The 18,859-nt window shown below is 36.1% G+C and overlaps 2 protein-coding genes across 2 annotated transcripts; both read left to right on the forward strand.

Annotated features, from left to right (window-relative positions):
• Positions 1-251: 251 nt before the first annotated feature.
• On the forward strand, positions 252-799 carry LOC142162591 (uncharacterized). Its single transcript, XM_075218847.1, has 3 exons — positions 252-409; positions 495-548; positions 617-799. The coding sequence occupies exons 1-3, from the start codon at positions 278-280 to the stop codon at positions 779-781; spliced, it is 351 nt and encodes a 116-aa protein (XP_075074948.1). The 5' UTR covers positions 252-277; the 3' UTR covers positions 782-799.
• Positions 800-6,726: 5,927 nt separating this feature from the next.
• On the forward strand, positions 6,727-12,049 carry LOC107825928 (uncharacterized). The gene is made up of 12 exons (XM_075220676.1): positions 6,727-7,176; positions 7,310-7,525; positions 8,389-9,195; positions 9,460-9,759; positions 9,909-9,939; positions 10,036-10,245; positions 10,356-10,418; positions 10,510-10,930; positions 11,022-11,142; positions 11,231-11,528; positions 11,617-11,740; positions 11,839-12,049. Exons 1-12 carry the CDS (start codon positions 6,727-6,729, stop codon positions 12,047-12,049), a joined length of 3,252 nt encoding a protein of 1,083 aa, XP_075076777.1.
• The last annotated feature ends 6,810 nt before the right edge of the window (positions 12,050-18,859 follow it).

Consider the following 18,859-nt stretch of genomic DNA (forward strand, 5'->3'; position numbering starts at 1 on the left):
AGATTATGTTGACCCAGCCACATACCAGCAAGGTCGTGGTATGCCACGGGGTGGTGGCCGACGAGCTGCTGCTGCTCCACGACGACCTGCTGGTGTTGGACGACGTGGTCGTGGGCGGAGAGGAGGTCCCCAGCAAGGGGGCTTTGAGGCTCCTGCTGATGATGTTGCTGCTGATATGGGAGGTGGCATGCATGAGACCGACATGCCGTCTTATAGCCTTGGCATTTATGACACTCTAGGGACATCGCAGGTGACCCCATCGGGTCAATTCTTGATCATGGGCTCGGATTTTCAAGGAGTGGAGTTGGGTAGATATTTCCCTGGCCCGTCTACCACTGATGAGTCTCGACCGATCCGAGATTTTGATAGTGGGCACCGACTGAGTTATGGCAGCTCATCACATGCGCAGGTATGAGTTTATTAGTATTAATTTTATTACTGTTTTTACTATAACTTATTTATTTTGTTTTAACTTTATTAATTTACTTTTTTAGGCTTCATGCGATGCTGCGACAGATGACTACATTCAGGATCCAGACACGATTATGGTAAGACAATATAAATTTTTGTGAATTGTTATGTAGTTTTCTATACTAAGTTTGATATTATTATGTAGCCTTCTACTGGACCTGACAGCACCACCGATACATGTCATCCTGTGCCGCATCCGGCCATAAGGAGACGACTTGATGATGATGATCCTGATAGCGTACCCGGGCGGCAGGGGATGCGCCTCAGGCCAACGGCTACTTTGAGACACACCGGATGCGGGACACATTGATTCGGTCTTCCATATTTTTGTTTTTTGGTGTAAATAATATTTTTGTATACATTAACAACAATATTTAGTCGAATATGACAGTTACTTTTTTTTAGTTCTCATTTCGTTTTATAGTATTTGGTATAGTAACACAACAACTTAAACTTAACTTCCACTTAAATTAAAATAAAATTTAGTACAACAAACAAGGAAAACATTACTACAACACAAACACAAACATAACAAGCCAACATAATAAAAATACATGACATATGAAAATGACACTAAACACATACACGTCAATGCTCCATCCTCAGTTGTCATTTATTCTTCGCTCCAACCACTTAAATCGTTCTTCCATTTGTTCTTTTTCTTCTTCTAACTCTTTCACTCTCGCCTTCACCTCCGCAAGTTCCCGTTTATATTTTTCGTTGCGTTCCTTGTGTGCTTCACAATTCCATTCTGCTCTCCATTTTTTATCTTCCACCTCCTTCAGTTTCTCCCTCATTTCTGTAATAATTCTATCTCCCTCATTTTGTATTCTATGCTGGTATAACAACATATTATGAAATTCCTGTAATCTATCCCTGTAGCTTTCTTGATAAAATGGTTCCTCAGCCCATTCATCAAATTCACAAGTAGGTTCGTCGGGTTGCTTGTACAACTTGTTCATACAGCACCAATAGCGGCGTCCAACGTTAGCACCTTCCCACCCACAATCCATCATGCATGGTTTTCCACATAAGCAAATTGGTGGACGACCAGGTTGAGCCATTTGTGAACTATTTGCTTATAATAAAAACCTTACTTACTTTTAATGAAATATTTCTTGGGGGAAATTTTTAGCACACAAAATAACTACAATGACCCCATTATTTATAGGCTAAACAAGACACATATAGCGCCATATCTAATGGCGCTATATTAGATAGCGCCATATCTAATGGCGCCATATCATGATGTTGACGAGACGACTTTATGTCAGCCGGTCACACATATCTAATGGCGCCATATCATGATATTTTCAGCTTTTTCAGTTCGACAAGACAAGACACACATAGCGCCATATGTATATTTTGTGTATTAAATATCGTGATAGCGACAAGACAACACACATAATAAATATACCGATAATTATATTAAATTATTATTTAAATAGGTAAAAAGGGAAAGTACAAATCATAAATAACAAACAAGAAAATATTATTTCATAAATACTTAAATCGTATACATAACAACTAATTATTACAACATGAACTCATGGGTAGTTAGGTACAATAGAAGAACACCCGCCTTGAGCTTGATTATTGTTGTCACCCAAAGGACATTTTCTACGGTCGTGGCCTGTTTGCGAGCATATACCATATTTGCGTGCATATACGATATCACTAACATCCATTTGGTTCCGTATACGCGTTCTCTTCTGCACCTGTCTTTTACGCAAATAGGACTTGTTACACACCATTTTAAATAGTTCTGGGGCCCAGTAATGCTCAGAACCCACTGGTTGCAACTGACCACTATATGTGTTTAGGTATTTGGAAACACTATATTGTTGATCAATATAGTTGGTCTCCACATAACCAACACGTTGAAAACACTTGATGGCATGTGAACAAGGCATGTGGTAGATTGACCATTTCCCACATGAGCATAACCTTGTGGATTCATTTACAGTATGTACATTATTACCCTGATTATTATGGATAGCGGTGCGAACTTCAAAAATACCTCGTTCGTTATCATATTGCAAAAAGGAATGCCAATGTGCTCGCCGTCTGTATTTCTCTAATCTCTTCATAGGCACTGGCATAAATTCAACACCCCTTTCCATCAATTCCGTTGCAGCTGCAGACCGTTGTACAAACCTCTTCGCCATATGCTTGAACGACATACGCACCATGGCTGTGACGGGCATCCTCTTGCCGACTTTAATAACCCGTTGAAGGATTCTGACACGTTTGTAGTAAGAATTCCCCAGCGTCTGCCACCATCTGCATGCAACGTCCACTTTTCAGGATCATGTCGCATTAACCAACGATATGCTGCATCGTCTTCTTGCCTGATAGAATCCATATGCCTCCGGAATTTATGTTGTTGGTGGTCTGTTGCTGCCATCCACATCAAATCATGTAGATCTTTTTTGGGATGTGCCTTCTTGAAATTGGCCTTAAAGTGCCTCACACAGTAACGGTGGTATGCATAAGGTTCTTGCCAAGCAGGAAGGTTCTCCACAGAACTTAATATACCCCCGTGCCGATCAGATATTAGACAAATACCTGAACGATGTTTGACAACGTGCTCTTTCAAGTGGTTCAAAAATATTGTCCACGTCTCTGTGCTTTCATTTGCACAAATAGCAAAGGCTAGAGGAAATATCTGTCCATTAGCATCCACTGCCACTGCTATCAATAGCTTGATATCGTACTTTCCATAGACATGAGTTCCATCTATGGATATTACGGGCCGGCAATACGGAAAACCATCAATTGCTGGCTTAAACGCCCAGAACACGTAATTGAATATATATTCTGGTTTACCCGGACTCCGCTCAAGCTTCCATTCAATAATTGTTCCGGGGTTAAAGTGCTGCAGTGCAGCCATGTAGCTAGGCAGATCTGCAAATGACTTATCCCAGTTACCATAGACTATTTCAAACGCTCTTTTGCGCCCAAGATATGCCTTTCTTTTAGTAATTGTGTGGCCATATTCCTGGTAGACTGCTGTAATGCACTCTTTGATTCTATACCTTATGGACGCTTCGATGTGCGGAATAAGTACAAGAGATATCAAGTCAATATCCAAGTTGAAGTGATTCCCGTTGAAAGTGTCCATTTCGCATGTGTGGGTGGGAATGTATTTACCCACTTTCCACATACCTGTTTTCTTCTTCGACGCACGCAACATCCAATTACATGGCCAAAACCACCTGCGGCAAATAGCCTTGTATACCGTCGGACTTGACTCCGATACCTGCATCTCACGACACTCTTTAACATTGTGCATTTTACAAGCCCTGCTTACGCGTGCTTTATCAGGAAAAAGCATCCCCTTTGCAAGCACCGTTGGTCTAGACTCATCCCACATTGCTGTCCGGATTTCATCAAAATCCCTTGTGAGATCTTCCACATCCGGCACGGCTGGCAAGTTATCAATATAAGGAATCTCCCTTGAATGAAACGGCACTTCAGACTCGTTCACTTTTCGTCTATGGGGGGCTCTCTTCACATCGGGTCCTTCCTCGTCGACCTCTCCATCACCATCCTCACGAGCAAATGGTGTCTCGTCTCCCGATTCATCGACATTGTTATCGTAATCGATGTTCTCTTCCTCACTCTGTTCATCTGCCAGATCTTGATGTAATATGTCATTTTCGGGCAATTGAGTGAGTACGGGTAGTTCAACTTGCTCGTTTTCACTGCACATTTCAACAAAAATATAAGCTACTAAATTAATAAATGCTTTATATATGGTTGTAGCTTTTCACTTACAAGTTGTAATGTGATGACATTCCATGATGGACGTTTTCAGTTAGGTGATGATTACCGGATGGGCCACTTGTAAAATTCATATCCGGCCGGTACCCCCTATTAAATAAATGAGCGTTAAAATTAATTCAATACGCAAAAATATACATAATTAACAAAAAATGAAAATTGAAGTTTACCACTCTTCTTGTGAATTATGGAAAGCAGGGTATAAATTATTTTCTCGCTGCTCATTCGCCGACGGTGATAAATTTAAATCAAGAAAAATTCTTTCATCTGGAACATGTCCGGCAAAAACTGATCCAGAATAACCACCCGATGACTGGAGGTTATCTCTACTATGCACAACCTCATTTTTTGGAACGTCTTCGACCTTCACGTACATCTCCAACATTGTGATTACAAGAAATTCCCGGCATTCGTCCGGAGTCCTCAAGAAATCACTCAAAGTGTCATCATCATCGATGTTAAACTCTGAATAAAAAGCAACCCCTTGCGGCGTAACAGAATACGGATATCTTCCGGTTACTTTGAGTATCACTGAACGTTTTCTCACACTCATTTTTTTGCATAACAACGATATCAATGTTTCGTACTCCATTGAAAGTGGCAATTTAACATTACACTTAGCAGGTAAACTGTAGCCCACAGAGTTATTCTCCATCACAACCTCACCCCCCCCCCCAATATAATGATACTCTTATTCTACGTTCTTCAGACATAATGAAAAAATGCTGGAGAATTTAACAACAATAGAAACCAACAAGAGTTAAAAAAAATTTGAATGAAGTTGTGGCGATTCTACGATGTTTATATAGAAAATGGCTAGCCGGGTTATTTTTTTTTTGTATATAGCGCCACAAAAAGTGGCTTTATACGCATTTAAATTATTGAACCTAGAAATTATTGGTGGGGTCAGGTAATAAGGCATATAGCGCTACTATTAATGGCGCTATGTAAGGTGTGTCAGTATAACGCCACAAATAGTGGCGCTATACAGTAACGGTGCAGTTAACGTTACTGTATAGCGCCACTATTTGTGGCGTTATATATAGTTTGGTAACTTTTTTTTTTATACTTATTTGAGTATTTTGAGTAAAAATAAACCACATTTTGGTTCCGCACTCTTTGATGGACACCTTCAAGAACAACATATTTATCATATAATTTGAAAAAGGAAAGAAAAAGATTAAAAAAATTAACAATTTTTAAATTGGAAAAAAATGTGATTATACCATATCTGATCTTACAAAGATCAGAGTAGCTTTTGATCATTAAACTCCTTATTTGGAGTAACAATCAATGACAAAGTTATTCTTTAATGCATGATGCAACAATGTACTACCAAAATCATGAAGTTAGTTATTATGATGCGACAACAAAGGAGAGAAATCATAAAGTTTGTTAGAATACTCCAGAAAAATAAAGAAATTAGAAAGGAACTTTAAAACATCAAAGAGCAAGGGCGGATGGTGTTTCGCACAACCTTATACCTTTGGCCCAACTCATGTATATATGTTAAAGAAATTTATTAAATATATATAAAATGTAAATTTAGGACTTAGTTATTAGTTCTTCTATTTTAATTTGTTTGAATCTTTTTTTGGAGTACGAGGGTCAAATTGACTAATTTTCGACGTAAATTTGAACATAGATTCTTTAATTTTTTAAATAAAATTTATATATTTAAAAATTATATAAAAACTAATATAAATCATAATAGGCAGCAATTCAAAATATTTAAAAACTACTTACAAATAATATGATCAAAATAAACTTTCTTTGACTCACCAAATAATAACATATTCATTCTTTTTTAAATAAAGAAAATAATATTTAAGATAGCCGTTCTAATCAGAACTCATAAAATATTAAATTTTGAATCGACTATATCGAGTGATTTTATTTTGTGTCTCACACAACTGGTATCAAGTGTGTGACCTCTTTTTATCTCATATATTTGTGAACCTACATCTTACATATCTGGGTCCATAAAATTTTAGGATCCACACAATTATAAGATTAAAAAAAAAATCTCACTTTATACCTATTAGGCCCAAACTATTTACCTTTTAATACCCATCCCCAAACTATTTACCCTGCCTACCCAGTCGGCCCAATCTATTTACCCGGCCCCGGCCCAATCTACCCATCTCTCCCTTATCTTCGATCCAGCCCACTCTGCCCATTATTCCCACGTTTTCCTTCTTTCTCTATCAGTTAACAAAGTACACTTTCCATAACTCCATAGCCAACAGATGAGAACGCAAAAGTGAAACACATTCGAGTTGTAATTTTTTTCTTCCGATTCCATTCTATCTCTTCGTCTAGTACCTAATTTTGGGTGACATTTTTGCTTTGGTGAATTTTTTGCTTCTGAAAGTACATTTTAGTGAAAGTGGGTTTTCAAAATCATAGGATTTTTATGTTTTCCTTTGTACTTTTGTGAATCAATGTCTATGGGTTGTTGTTTTCTCTATGGGTCGGAAGAGTTGTGCGCGTAGATGGTGGCGCTTTGGACAATATCATTCTTCAAAAGAAGTAGTTGCTGAATCCGTTGCCTCAGCCATGTCTGGGCCTAGTTTTTTCTTATTTTCTGATTCTCAGTCTCCACTTAGTCGTAACCCTAGCAGTAGTTATGTTGAAAACACAACTGAAAATGTAGAATTAGAGGGTGGAAAAGGCAAAAATATTAATGTCGCGTCAGTCGATGAAACTCCCTACCTGTCATTACCCGACACAAATTCCGAACCAGTCATAGGAGATGTTCCTGTGACTGATAAGGGAAAAGGTAAAGTTGTTGAGGATTCTGAGTTAGGGGGAAGCCGACGTGAATTCGTGCCTGAAACAGAGACTCAACCAGTAGATGTTGATTGTAGCGATGATTCTCAATTAAAGAAGAGAAAAATTGGTGTCGCACCCAAGAAGGTAATTTTCTTACAATTATGATCTTTGCGATTTTTAATGTATAGTACATTGTTATTTTTTGATTTCTTATTATGCTTTTGTATTATATTATAGTTATAGTCAGTTGTGTTAATTTTTTGAATTAAATAGACAGATTAAATTAATGTTCTGCTTGAGGTTTAAAAAAATGGTCGTTGATTCACTAGTGTTGTCAATCAGTAGTTGTTGTTGTCAACCAAATTTATTGAAGCCAGAGCTGCTCTGTGTTATTTCTGATTTTCACTTTGCATTAGATGATTTTGTACGTGATCTAGTGTTTAGGCCAGTTGATAGTGGTGGGGAGAAGCAAGTATGGAAGGAATGGGACCGTGTAAGTTATGTGTGCAGAATGAGCTTTTCTTTATAGGTGGCATGGTGTGGATGGAGTCAATGTGCAGAAGCCCCACCACTGGCATTGATTATAGGCAGGCATCGAGGTAGAGTGATCATGTATGGGGCGTTTTCTGAATAACACCCATTGTCCCTTTTGAAACATCTGAAGAATCCCTTAACCTTAAGTAATAAGTTAGGACATGATTGACTTATTTTCTAATGAAAATGATTTGTTGAATTGGTGCTAAGTAGTATACAAAAAAGATGTCAGGTACTCAGTTACATGATTGACATAGTACTTGAGTCTGGAAGGGGGAGGCAATGCTATTTGACATAGTTCTTCTAAAAAATTACATTTATGTTCTTTATCCGATTGTTGCGTAACTGGTGTTTTGTTGCAGTGGCAATAGCACACATGATGTTTCCCATAGAAGTTTTGTGCCTATAGACATAGTGTATGTGTGTTATGTGATAGTTTTTATAGTTATAGACAGTTGTTGGAACAACCCCGTACAACTATTTACCCTGTTAGTATAGCTATATACTATCATATGCTTCTGGATCTATTTTTAGCTGTCTTCGCTATTTGTTTTTCCTTTAATAATAGTAGTATCGTACAGTATCTTGAAAATACTTTATAGCTGCATTCCTTTTTGCTTTTTCTCTTTATTCCTATCTGTTATGTAATAGTAGTATAGTCATTTGTAGTTGCCAGAAATTAGTCAGTATAATTGTATACCCTGCTGGTATAATTATATGTCGTGTTGGTATCGTATGGTAGTTGTGATATTTTTAGTTGGTTTAGTTGCATTTTAAGTGAATTCTATTTTTGAAATTATTTTATATGAACATGTTTTGTAGTGTTGGGATTTCCTTGTGCCTATTGACTTAGATTATAAACCAAAGGTTGATTGGGATACCAATTGCCATGTTATTCATCAATTGAAAGCGAATTTATCAAAGCGGCAACTTCGACTGTTTAAGAAAACATGCTTTGGCTATTTTTTGGATCTACCACCAATGATTGTGCAGATTCGTGTTATGCACCATTCGCTTATGAGAGAAGTACATCATGAGGTTAAAAATGAGATGCGGTTTGTAGTGAATGATTCTAGGTTGCGGTTTGGCTTGGGTGAATTTGCACTTGTTACTGGGTTGAAATGTAAGGGTTATACAAGTATAGAGAGCATAGCAGAGAATAGGTTGATTTCAAAATATTTTGAGACTGCATCCGTGACATTTGCCCAACTAGCAGACTGTTTTAAGAAGAAGAAATGGGAAACGGATGATGATGCGTTGAAGATAGCAGTTCTGTATTTTGTCAACAACTTCTTATTTTCTCAACTCAAAACAAAGGCTATTTCACGGTCTTACATTGACTTGGTTGAGTCTGGTAATTTTAATAATTATCCCTGGGGTATAGATGTTTATAAAGCTACAATTGACTCGTGTTCCAATAAGTTTCAAGATAAGCCTTCTTTTTATAGACTTGGTGGCTTCCGGTTGGCTTTACAGACTTGGTTGTATGAATGCTTCCCAAGTTTGGATGGTCACTTTGCTGATCATCTTGGAAACAACAAACTTCTACGAATTTTGAAATGGGTAGTCTTGGGTCAAATCCATAATGAGCGAGTTGCTTTGCAAATGTGTAGCTTGCAACGCAAGCAGGTAATTTTCTCATAGTTTTATTGCCTCTCTTAATATTTTGGTACACTAGTTTAGTCACAGTTGTAGCAATATCCCAGTTTAGTGATATACTCTGTTGGTATACATGTATACTATATTGGTATCATGTATACTATATCCCAGTTCAGTGATATACTCTGTTGGTATACATGTATACTATATTGGTATCATATGGTAATATGGATCTTTTTTCTTTCACACTTTATTATCATTTCTATTTCTAACTAGTGTGCTTAATAATTGCAGCTAAAGAACATCACCCCAACTGATGATGAGAAGAAACAATTTTATGTGCGTGGTCTAAGCTTTGAAATTGAAGTTGAGTGCACTGACAGCCAACCCAGCCAGCCCGATAGCTTTCAGGTTTTTGGCACTCAATTACCAAAGACACAAAGTATGCCTGAAAGTACTGGAGGTGATTCCCAACCTACCAATGCTGAGGTAATGAAGGAGTTACAAGCTTTGAAGCTTTTTGTAGAGAACAAGTTTGAGGAGGTGCTTGCAGCTATTGGTAGGCAGTCAGTGAAACCAGAGGGAAATTCAGCGGTATTCATCTTTTATATAATATAATGCTATAGTATATTGTTCAAAGATGCAATATATGCTTATAGGATACTATTCCATTCTTTACTTTTAGTGCACATAGTATTCTTGTAATATACATAAGACTAAAATTGTTAGTTTCTCATTTTCAGCACAAGCAACAGGATGATGATTTGCGTTCTGGTAAAATGTTGTATATGTAATTTTTGATTATTTTTTTATTTATTTAACTCTATGTATTTGTGCATTGACTAACCTTTTTTTAAAAACTTTTTTCAGCCCCCTTCGTAAATGAGCATGATTTTGGCTTGGATTCTAACTTTGAACTATCTGCATCTGCAATTGATCAAATCACCGCTATTACACAACAAGAAACATATAAGCAGTCATCTCATGATATTAAAAAGTCGGGTCCTGCTCCGCTGCCATCAGGAATCCCTGTACAGACACGAGCAGATGTTGTTATTGAGTCTAATACTGCTCCACAGGGTACGATGTTGATGTTACTAATTCTGTAGTTAGTATGTAAATGATAGGTTCTTGATAGTTTTTTATTTTTTATTTAAGTAGTGATGCTGATAATACTTTTATGTGTTTAGCATATCGGGTTGATGGTGTTGGTCAAGTGGATGTTGGTGGAAGTAATGTGAATTTGTCTTCTGGTAATGTCTTCTATATATAACTTTTCATTCTTTTTTTCTAAATTTCTTAACTTTGTATATTTATTTATTCACTAGCATTTTCTAATTTAAGCTCCATGTCAACACGGGGGTGATCTTCACTTGGATTCTGATTTTGAATATACTGATTCTCAACTTGATCTAATTGCTTCCATTACACAAGGAGGGAGACGTAATGTAAATCAATCTGGAAATGATCTGACAACTCGTGCTGTAAATAAGTCTAAACTTGATCAGTCGGTATCAAGAAATATTGTTCAGATACAAACAGATGTTGAAACTACTCCTGCAGTTTTAACACGGAAAAGGCGCCCCGCAGCTGTAAAACAGTCACCGTATAGGAATGACTGGCAATCTGGTGTTAGTGCAGTTGGGGGATCCTCGAAGGTTATCAAAGGAAGATTTCCATTTGTAAATGACATTTCAGAGACGGTTGATTTTAAGCTTACGACTGCATTCTCAAACTTTGTTGAAGCAAATATGCAATTGGGAGAGTGCGTATTCGTTTCCATGTACTTTTGTTTTCATTTTTTCTTAATGTTTGTTGTTATATTTCTTATCCATATCTTCTTTTATACGAAATAGGGAAGTGTATTTACCTGGTGATCAAAAGCTAGAGCCTTGTTTTGACTTTGAAGTTGAACAGATTGATGATAAGACGTTTTTCCATACCTTAAACTATTCTGGCAGGCCGCTCTCTAGTTCGGTATGTGTACTGCTTTTTATTTTTGTTGTTGTAGTAGTTCATTCATATTGTTAGTGGTAGTCATGTTTTCTTCCTCTCTTTTTTGCAGCACTTGAATATTATATTCTACTATCTTAGGAAGAAGGCGAAATATGGAATTAATATGCCAATCAAAGTCACAACTACAGATACTCTTTTTAATAATATCATTCAAAGGGTTTTCACAGAATTTGTAAAAGGTGGGAAACAAGATCATTTGATTGATAGATCAGACGATATCATGGAGTACATGAAAGGATTTAGGATGCATTGCAATACTCCATGGCACCAGGTTGATCATGTCCTTTTTCCAATTAATTTGGCATTGGATATTGGGGTGTGTGTCATTCCACAAGAGATGTTTTTATGTATATGACTCGCTACGTAATCGAAAGCACAAAAAAGCTATTCATAAAGTGGCAGAGGCTTATGCTGTGTTGATCCCCCTATTTCTAGTTAGTATTGAATTTTATAACCAAAGAAGTGACATTGTAGTAGAAAATGGTCTGCACATGGGAAAGAAGTTGATTGATCCTTTTGATATTGAACTGATTACAAATCTGCCAACACAGCAAAATTCGTAAGAATAGTTACTTTTTTTTACTTTGTTTTCCTCATTCATATTAACATTTTCACTTCTAATTGATTTTTATATTCTATTTATTTGTTTTATTTCAGAGATTGTGGAGTATATGTTGCTTGCTTTGCAGAGTATATTATTGAAGATCTTCCAATCCCTGTTGCCAATTTTGATGTGGATGGTCTTCGAGCTAGGTTTGGTATATTGTTGTGGCACTATGGGAGGAACAAGCAGTTGCATGGCGAATCAAGTGAATCTGAGGCTCCAGTAGCACCTAAAAAGACTCGTGGAAAGAAACGCAAGAAGTAGTATAGGTCTCTTTTTGGTTTTAGTTAATTGTATCATGAAAACTTTGCAGGATTTTAATAGTTTTTGGTGAAGTATGGTATTAGTAGTAGTAAATGACCTTCTGCTGATTTAAGACTGTAGGAAACTTGTGCCTTTATAAAATATTTCCAGCTGCTAATGTTTCTTTTGTCATATTTAATTATTCTGGTTCAAAATATGTGGTAATAGATTTCTTCAAGTACATGGGGTTATCAGTTTAGTTATGTCTCTTGATGCTGAAAATTTGCTGATTTTGTTTCTTATTTCAGCTTGTTTTATTAGGCTTTTCTTAGGCTTCTTCCATAAAGTTGTTAGTTTATTAGGATGCCGAGGTCCATGCCTTTGCCAGAGGGTAAGGTTTAATGGATTCAGCAAGTGAAAATTAGGGGCAGATGAAGTGAACACTTCCAGCAACATACAAAGTAGTTGTGACAGAAGTTAAATGATCTGCTTTCGAATGTGATGATGGTCTAAGCTTTAATGTTCATCTGTAGTTTTAGCATAGATGGTGTATTAGTGTAGTAGAACTATATACCAATCAGGTATAATGATATACCATTTGGGTATGTTGTATTTGACTCATCTTTTTTCCTGCAGCAACTAGATGTAAGTACTGACATGAGTTGCAAAGTGTGCGCATTTTAGGTATCACATTGTATCTGGTGCACCATTTATATTTCTGCGCATATTTTGTTTTATCCATATTAGTGCAATACCACTATATACCAGCGAGGTGTACAAATATAACATTGGGTATCACCTTGTATTAATGTACCTGATGATGCACAAATAACTGCATGTAAATGGCTTCCAATTTGTTATAGTTCAATACAGACATGAGCTGCAAAGCGTGCACCACTTCTATTTCTGCACATATTTTGATACTAATAAGGTATACAGATATACCAATAAGGCATACAGATATACCACTTGGGTATCACAGATATATTTTAGCATTTTTTTCCTGCAGCAACTAGATGTAAATGCATCCCACTTTTATATACTAAAATAGAAAATAAACAGATTCTTATTGAAAATACAAGTAGCCATATAAATTTGTTGCCAAAAAGTAATTTTCGCAAATAATCATCATACCAAATATATGCCCAGTGCAAGAAATGCATTTTATTTTTTGTTATTCAAATGCTATGATTCTACAATATATGAGTTGTATAAAAACATTGAAGCATTATATCAATCTCTCTTTGGAATATTTCGGCATGTTCTCCGGTTGTGTCCTTTTCTCCCGCATAGTGCACATGTAACTGTATTTCCTTCCCAGCCTCCTATGCCTCTCTTCTTTTTAGGTCTTCCTGGTTTGATTTTTCCTTTTGGTGGCAGTACCACCTGCGAAGAGATATGTTCTGAAATTTGCCACGTTGTTTCATCAGGCAATGGATTTACTGGTATCTCATATGTTTTCAGCAAGTAGTCTATGTTGTAGTAATCCGAGCAATACTTGTATGAATCCATATGGAATTTTTGTATAACTGCCATTGCATGTGGACATGGAATATCGTCTAGCTGAAACCTCCCAGAAGTGCAGTTTCTTTCATGTAGGCGTACCACATTTCTTGTTTGGTCATCAATTACTAAATGTAAGAATTCAGTTGATGGCAACACCTAGTATAATTTTAATTAAGAAAAGTCATTAGCTATATGAAGTAATAGTATTTTTTAAATAACAATATTCAGTTGTTTAGTGAAATCACTAAGGTAAAAAAGTAAAAATACAGTACATGCAGTATTTTTATGATTTTGAAAATGCATACCGTCATCGTCTGTGATAAGATAGTATTATCTGCCAATATTTTTTCATACTTTGCACCAATCTTCATAAATGATTCCACTGCATCCTTCCGATTGGTGTAATTCCATTTTTGAATCAATGTTGTCATAAAGTCAAGCAAATTCACAACAGGGAGGTCTCTTGCGTGCTTGTTTGCTACATTTACTAATTCCGCAATATTCGATGTCATGGTCATGGTTCTATTTGCCTTGGAATGTGCCCGGGACCATTTATCATATCCAATATCCATCAGGTATGTTTTCACTATACTATCAATAGCTTCTAACTCTGCCATATGCCTGTTGAATTCTTCAACAGTGTATGCTCTTGCTAAAGCAAAATATACTTCTTTGATTTGTTTTTGGCTCTTCCTAAAGTTTGTCTTTATGTTGTTCCACAGATGGAACATACATGTACAATGAGGGACTTCTAGATAGACAATTGAAGTTGCTTTCCATATAGCATCATGCTTGTCTGATACAATGCACATTCCCTCTCTTTGTCCATAGGTTTCTCTCAACTGCACGAAGAACCATTCCCACGATGCATCATTTTCCGAATCAACAATTGCATATGTGAGGGGTAGAATTTGTCCTGTAAACCTAAAGAACAAAATATCAATTACAACACACTATATTAATTTAGTATTTCATATAGTAGTATAGTCATAGGTAGGTGCAGGTGTGTAGCAAAACAACTATATACTCTGTTGGTATACTTGTATACCATACTGGTATTATATAATATTTGAAAATATTTTTTTTGTTTCTTTAACTGAATATAATTGGATTGTACACAAAATATTAATTTAGTATTTCATATAGTAGTATAGTTATAGGTACGTGCAGGTGTGTAGCAAAACAACTATATACTCTATTGGTATACTTGTATCATAAATATTTGAAAATATTTTTTGTTTCTTTAACTGAATGTAATTGGATTGTATTCTTACCCTCTGCGTCTTGCGTGGAAGCCGTGAGTATGGTCCCTCTATATGTTGACTTAAAAAACTTCCATCAACTACAACTGTTGGCCTACATTAGACTCATCCTCTAATCGATGCATATATAGTTATGAATGCATACAAGAAGCTCCCATCTCCTTCAGTGTGTAGTCGTGTCACTGATCCTGGGTTAGCGTACTCTAACATATAAAGATATGTTGGCATTTTCTTGTATGACTCACTTGGTGATCGTCTCAATAATTGTATTGTTTTTTCTTTTGATCTTCATGTTTGCATGTAGCTTAAGTCCATACCATATGCTTTTTGGATGTCTCTCTGGATATCTGTTGGTGTATATATGATTTTCGGGTCAACAAGTTTATCTTGTACCACAACTGCAACAAAAGCTGAGACAGCTTGCTTTTGTGAACAAAATCTCTTATCAGTTAAACAAATGTGGACAGAATTGAAATCTGTCACTTTGAAAAGATTTGATGCTCGCAGGCTTGATGCTTTAAGTCTCCAAGTGCATCTTTCATCCACGCATTCAAGGATATACCTGTTTATAATACAAATACAGTTATGTATCATGTTTTATTGATAAAAACACACACACAAAAATCCGTACAATTATATACTCACATGGTATACTCTGTTGGTATACTTATATACTGTATCAATATCATATTTTGCTGATAAAAAATATAGACAAAGCAGCACAATTCTATACTCACATAGTATACTGATTTAGCATACATATATACTATATTGGTATTATGTTTTACTGATAATAACAAAGACAAACCAATACAGTTATATACTCGCATAGTATACTGATATAGCATACTTATATACTATACCAGTATCACTGATAAAAAACACAGACAGACCAATACAATTCCATACTCTCATAGTATACTGATTTAGCATACTTATATACTATATAGGTAACACATAGTTTTTTTACTTGAAAACATGCAGACGAACCTTATTGGGCATGATTTATGAACCCGATATTGACATTTTTCTCTAACAGCATACTGTTTCATAACGAGAGCCAGCAGGTTCTTGTCTTCGTAAATTTGTCCTTTTTCAACATTTTGATGAAAATGATCAGTTATGATGTTTGCATCATCAAGTTCTAAAATGGCGTCATCTCCTTCTTGCACATCAAACGTAGTAATCATATCAGTGCTTTCAAATTGTGCAATTTCTAGTGAAATTGGAGCAACATCGAAACTGGAGGTGCTTGCAGCTATAGTGTTTTTAGCAAACGACACACACAGGGGAAGTGTTGTCATCCCTGCACTTGATTTTTTCAATTCCATATAAACACTAACACTCATATCGCTGCAAATTGTAATTGGTGGATATCCTTGAGCAATAGCATACTGAATAACTATTGTTTTACTGTCCTTTTGCAGTTGCTTTGCAATTTCTCTGAGAAGTTGTTCAAATTTCCAATAGGTCTTTATTAGAATTGCATCAACATGAAAATTTATGAAATTATTGTTATCATCCCATTCTCCACTATGTTGCAGCAGAATTGGAATATTTTCCATGATTCTAAAGTTATAATCACTTTTATGTCCAAAATTGAATCTCAACAATGCAAATTTCAACAGTGTTCGAAATTTCAACAAAACAACAGCGAAATCAAACCTCTAGATCTCCAGATCTCCAAACCTAGATTAGAATTTTCAGCTAAAATTCAGAAGTTTAGCTCCGAAATCAAAATCAAACCAACAGCAAAATCAAAATCTGAAGAGAACAACGAAATTAAAACCCGAATCAGCATCTTCGATCTGTTTTTTCACACTTACTGCTCTTCGATCAGTGGAAATCTCAATTTTGTGCGCTAATTTTCTGAAATTTTGAAGAGCTTCTGCGTTTTTCCACGTTTGTGCGCTAATTTTCTGAAATTTTGAGCAACTTCTGCGTTTTTATACGTAAGGCATTAAAAGCGTGGGTAGTTATTTTGTTATTGTCGTTTATTTATTAAATGGGTAGGAGTTGTAATTATTTAGTGGGTAGAATTCTTTAATGGGTAGGAGAGGATAAATAATTTCACTTTTATAAGTAGTTCTGTCTTTTCCCCTAAAAAAAAAAGGCCTCACACAATTAGTGTTTGTGTAAGACACAAAATAAAAAATTTCGACTCTATCAATGAGCGAGGGTTTGTCGGGGGGCCTCGGGCAACACAGATGATGGATTTACTACCAAATGACACATGAAAGCTAACCATTAATTGCTCTCTGTGCTCACATGAGGGAACAGTAATCCTTTTAATTCGTGTTGTTGTTTAGTTTATTTATGTATAGACCTAGTGAAAGTATGACACCTGTTCCACGATAAAAAAAAGTTATTTTCCTATAACGCTCTTTTCTTTTTTAATTTGTTTAAAAAAAAATATTCTTTTTATATGTAATAACTATTTAATTTTAATTTTGTACTGTAATAATTTGCATTTATAGTTATAGAAGTTTCTGTTATGACCGAAAAAATCAGGTGTCATGCGGAAGCTAGCAAAGCAGACTTGAACGACGATAAGTCCGACAACAAAAGAGAAATCTATCAAAAGAGACACAAACATTTAACGTGGTTCGGTCAACTAACATATGTTCACAACGGAGATGAGCAATCCACTATAATAAAAGAGAGTACAAATATTGAGAGAACAACCTCACGAAGAGGCAAACACAAGTGACACACTAACACTTGTCCCGTAAAGTTCTCCCCCTAAACACTACTCTCAAGCCCCATATGTAGGGGTGGGTATCGGTCGGTTCGGTCAGTTATTATAAAAATACGGTTCGGTTTTCGGTTTTGTAATAATAATAACCAAATCAAACCAAAGTATTTACGATTCGGTGCGGTTTTTTCAAAGTTCGATTCGATTATTTCCGGTTTATATTTTCGATTTCAAACGGTTGTAGACTCGTAGGATCAACGAAGTCTGTCCTTATATAATTATGTACAATGCAATGTCTAAAGACTCCTATAAAAAATGTGTATTCAATACACTGTATTGTGGCAATTCATTCCCCCTCACCAATTATAGCGTTTAGGCACAAACACTAGTAGTATGGAACACCAGTAAATTTTCAAATACCAAAAGTCCAAAATATTTGGCATACAACAGAAAGATATAGACGTGTATCTTTCATATATGTAATTGGTTTATAACTTTCAAGTCTACTGTGGACATGCATATTTACAACATGTTAGAGACGAGGGCATGCTCTATCCTAGCGCTACTTAACAAATTAATGTAATTCTTGTTTTGATGAAGATAGCCGGAAACAATATTTATATGATGGAAAAGCTGCTTCAACCATTATTAATGCACATAAATCGTACATATTCTTGGTCCAGAGTTCTGCAACGTTAACGCATCGAACCAAGCAAAAAGGATAAGTGAGAATTCAAACATGACTTTGGAAAAGTTCGGTTTTTCGGTTTAACCGACAACCGAAATAGAAAAACCGTAAAACGCACCGAAAAATCGAAAATCAATAATTTTAAAATCGTGCACCGATCGAAAAATCGATTAAACCGAATCTGAAAAATCGAAATTCACGGTTCGGCCGATTTTTTTCGGTTCGGTCGGTATTATGCCCACCCCTACCCATATGGCTACATTGTGGATGTTGCTGAATGAGAAGGAATGATCCTCAATTTATAGAAGTCCAAACTTTTTTCCTACAAGAAAAAGGACTAGCCAAGTATAGGAGAATTATAATTTCCTTCTACAAAAAGGAAAACCCAATTAAGGTAATTATATTGTCCTTTCCTTCAACAAATAGGAAAACCAAATATGGTAAGAAAATTATGGCAAACACCTAACAAACCTCGGTTGGCCGAAATTTTCTGACAAAATAAACTTGATCCACCTTCTTCACATAGCCTTCAACAGGTCGCATCTCCAAATCTCCACCACAAAGTTTGTCTCAACGTGCGTAGCACACCGGTCAAATTTCTCAGAAAAAAATTACGATTATCGTCAAATATGTTGCGGCTAGAACTGAACCCGCCAAGATGAACCCGTCTTGAACCTCGC

The sequence above is a fragment of the Nicotiana tabacum genome, chromosome 8, assembly GCF_000715075.1.
Source record: "Nicotiana tabacum cultivar K326 chromosome 8, ASM71507v2, whole genome shotgun sequence".
NCBI lineage: Eukaryota > Viridiplantae > Streptophyta > Magnoliopsida > Solanales > Solanaceae > Nicotiana > Nicotiana tabacum.

Coding starts and splice junctions, on each gene's coding strand:
- LOC142162591 (XM_075218847.1), top strand. CDS start 278: ATGGGCTCGGATTTTCAAGGAGTGGAGTTGGGTAGATATTTCCCTGGC. Junction 410..494: donor GCAGCTCATCACATGCGCAG/GTATGAGTTTAT, acceptor TTACTTTTTTAG/GCTTCATGCGATGCTGCGAC. Junction 549..616: donor AGGATCCAGACACGATTATG/GTAAGACAATAT, acceptor ATTATTATGTAG/CCTTCTACTGGACCTGACAG.
- LOC107825928 (XM_075220676.1), top strand. CDS start 6,727: ATGGGTCGGAAGAGTTGTGCGCGTAGATGGTGGCGCTTTGGACAATAT. Junction 7,526..8,388: donor TATGGAAGGAATGGGACCGT/GTAAGTTATGTG, acceptor CATGTTTTGTAG/TGTTGGGATTTCCTTGTGCC. Junction 10,246..10,355: donor GTCTAATACTGCTCCACAGG/GTACGATGTTGA, acceptor TTATGTGTTTAG/CATATCGGGTTGATGGTGTT.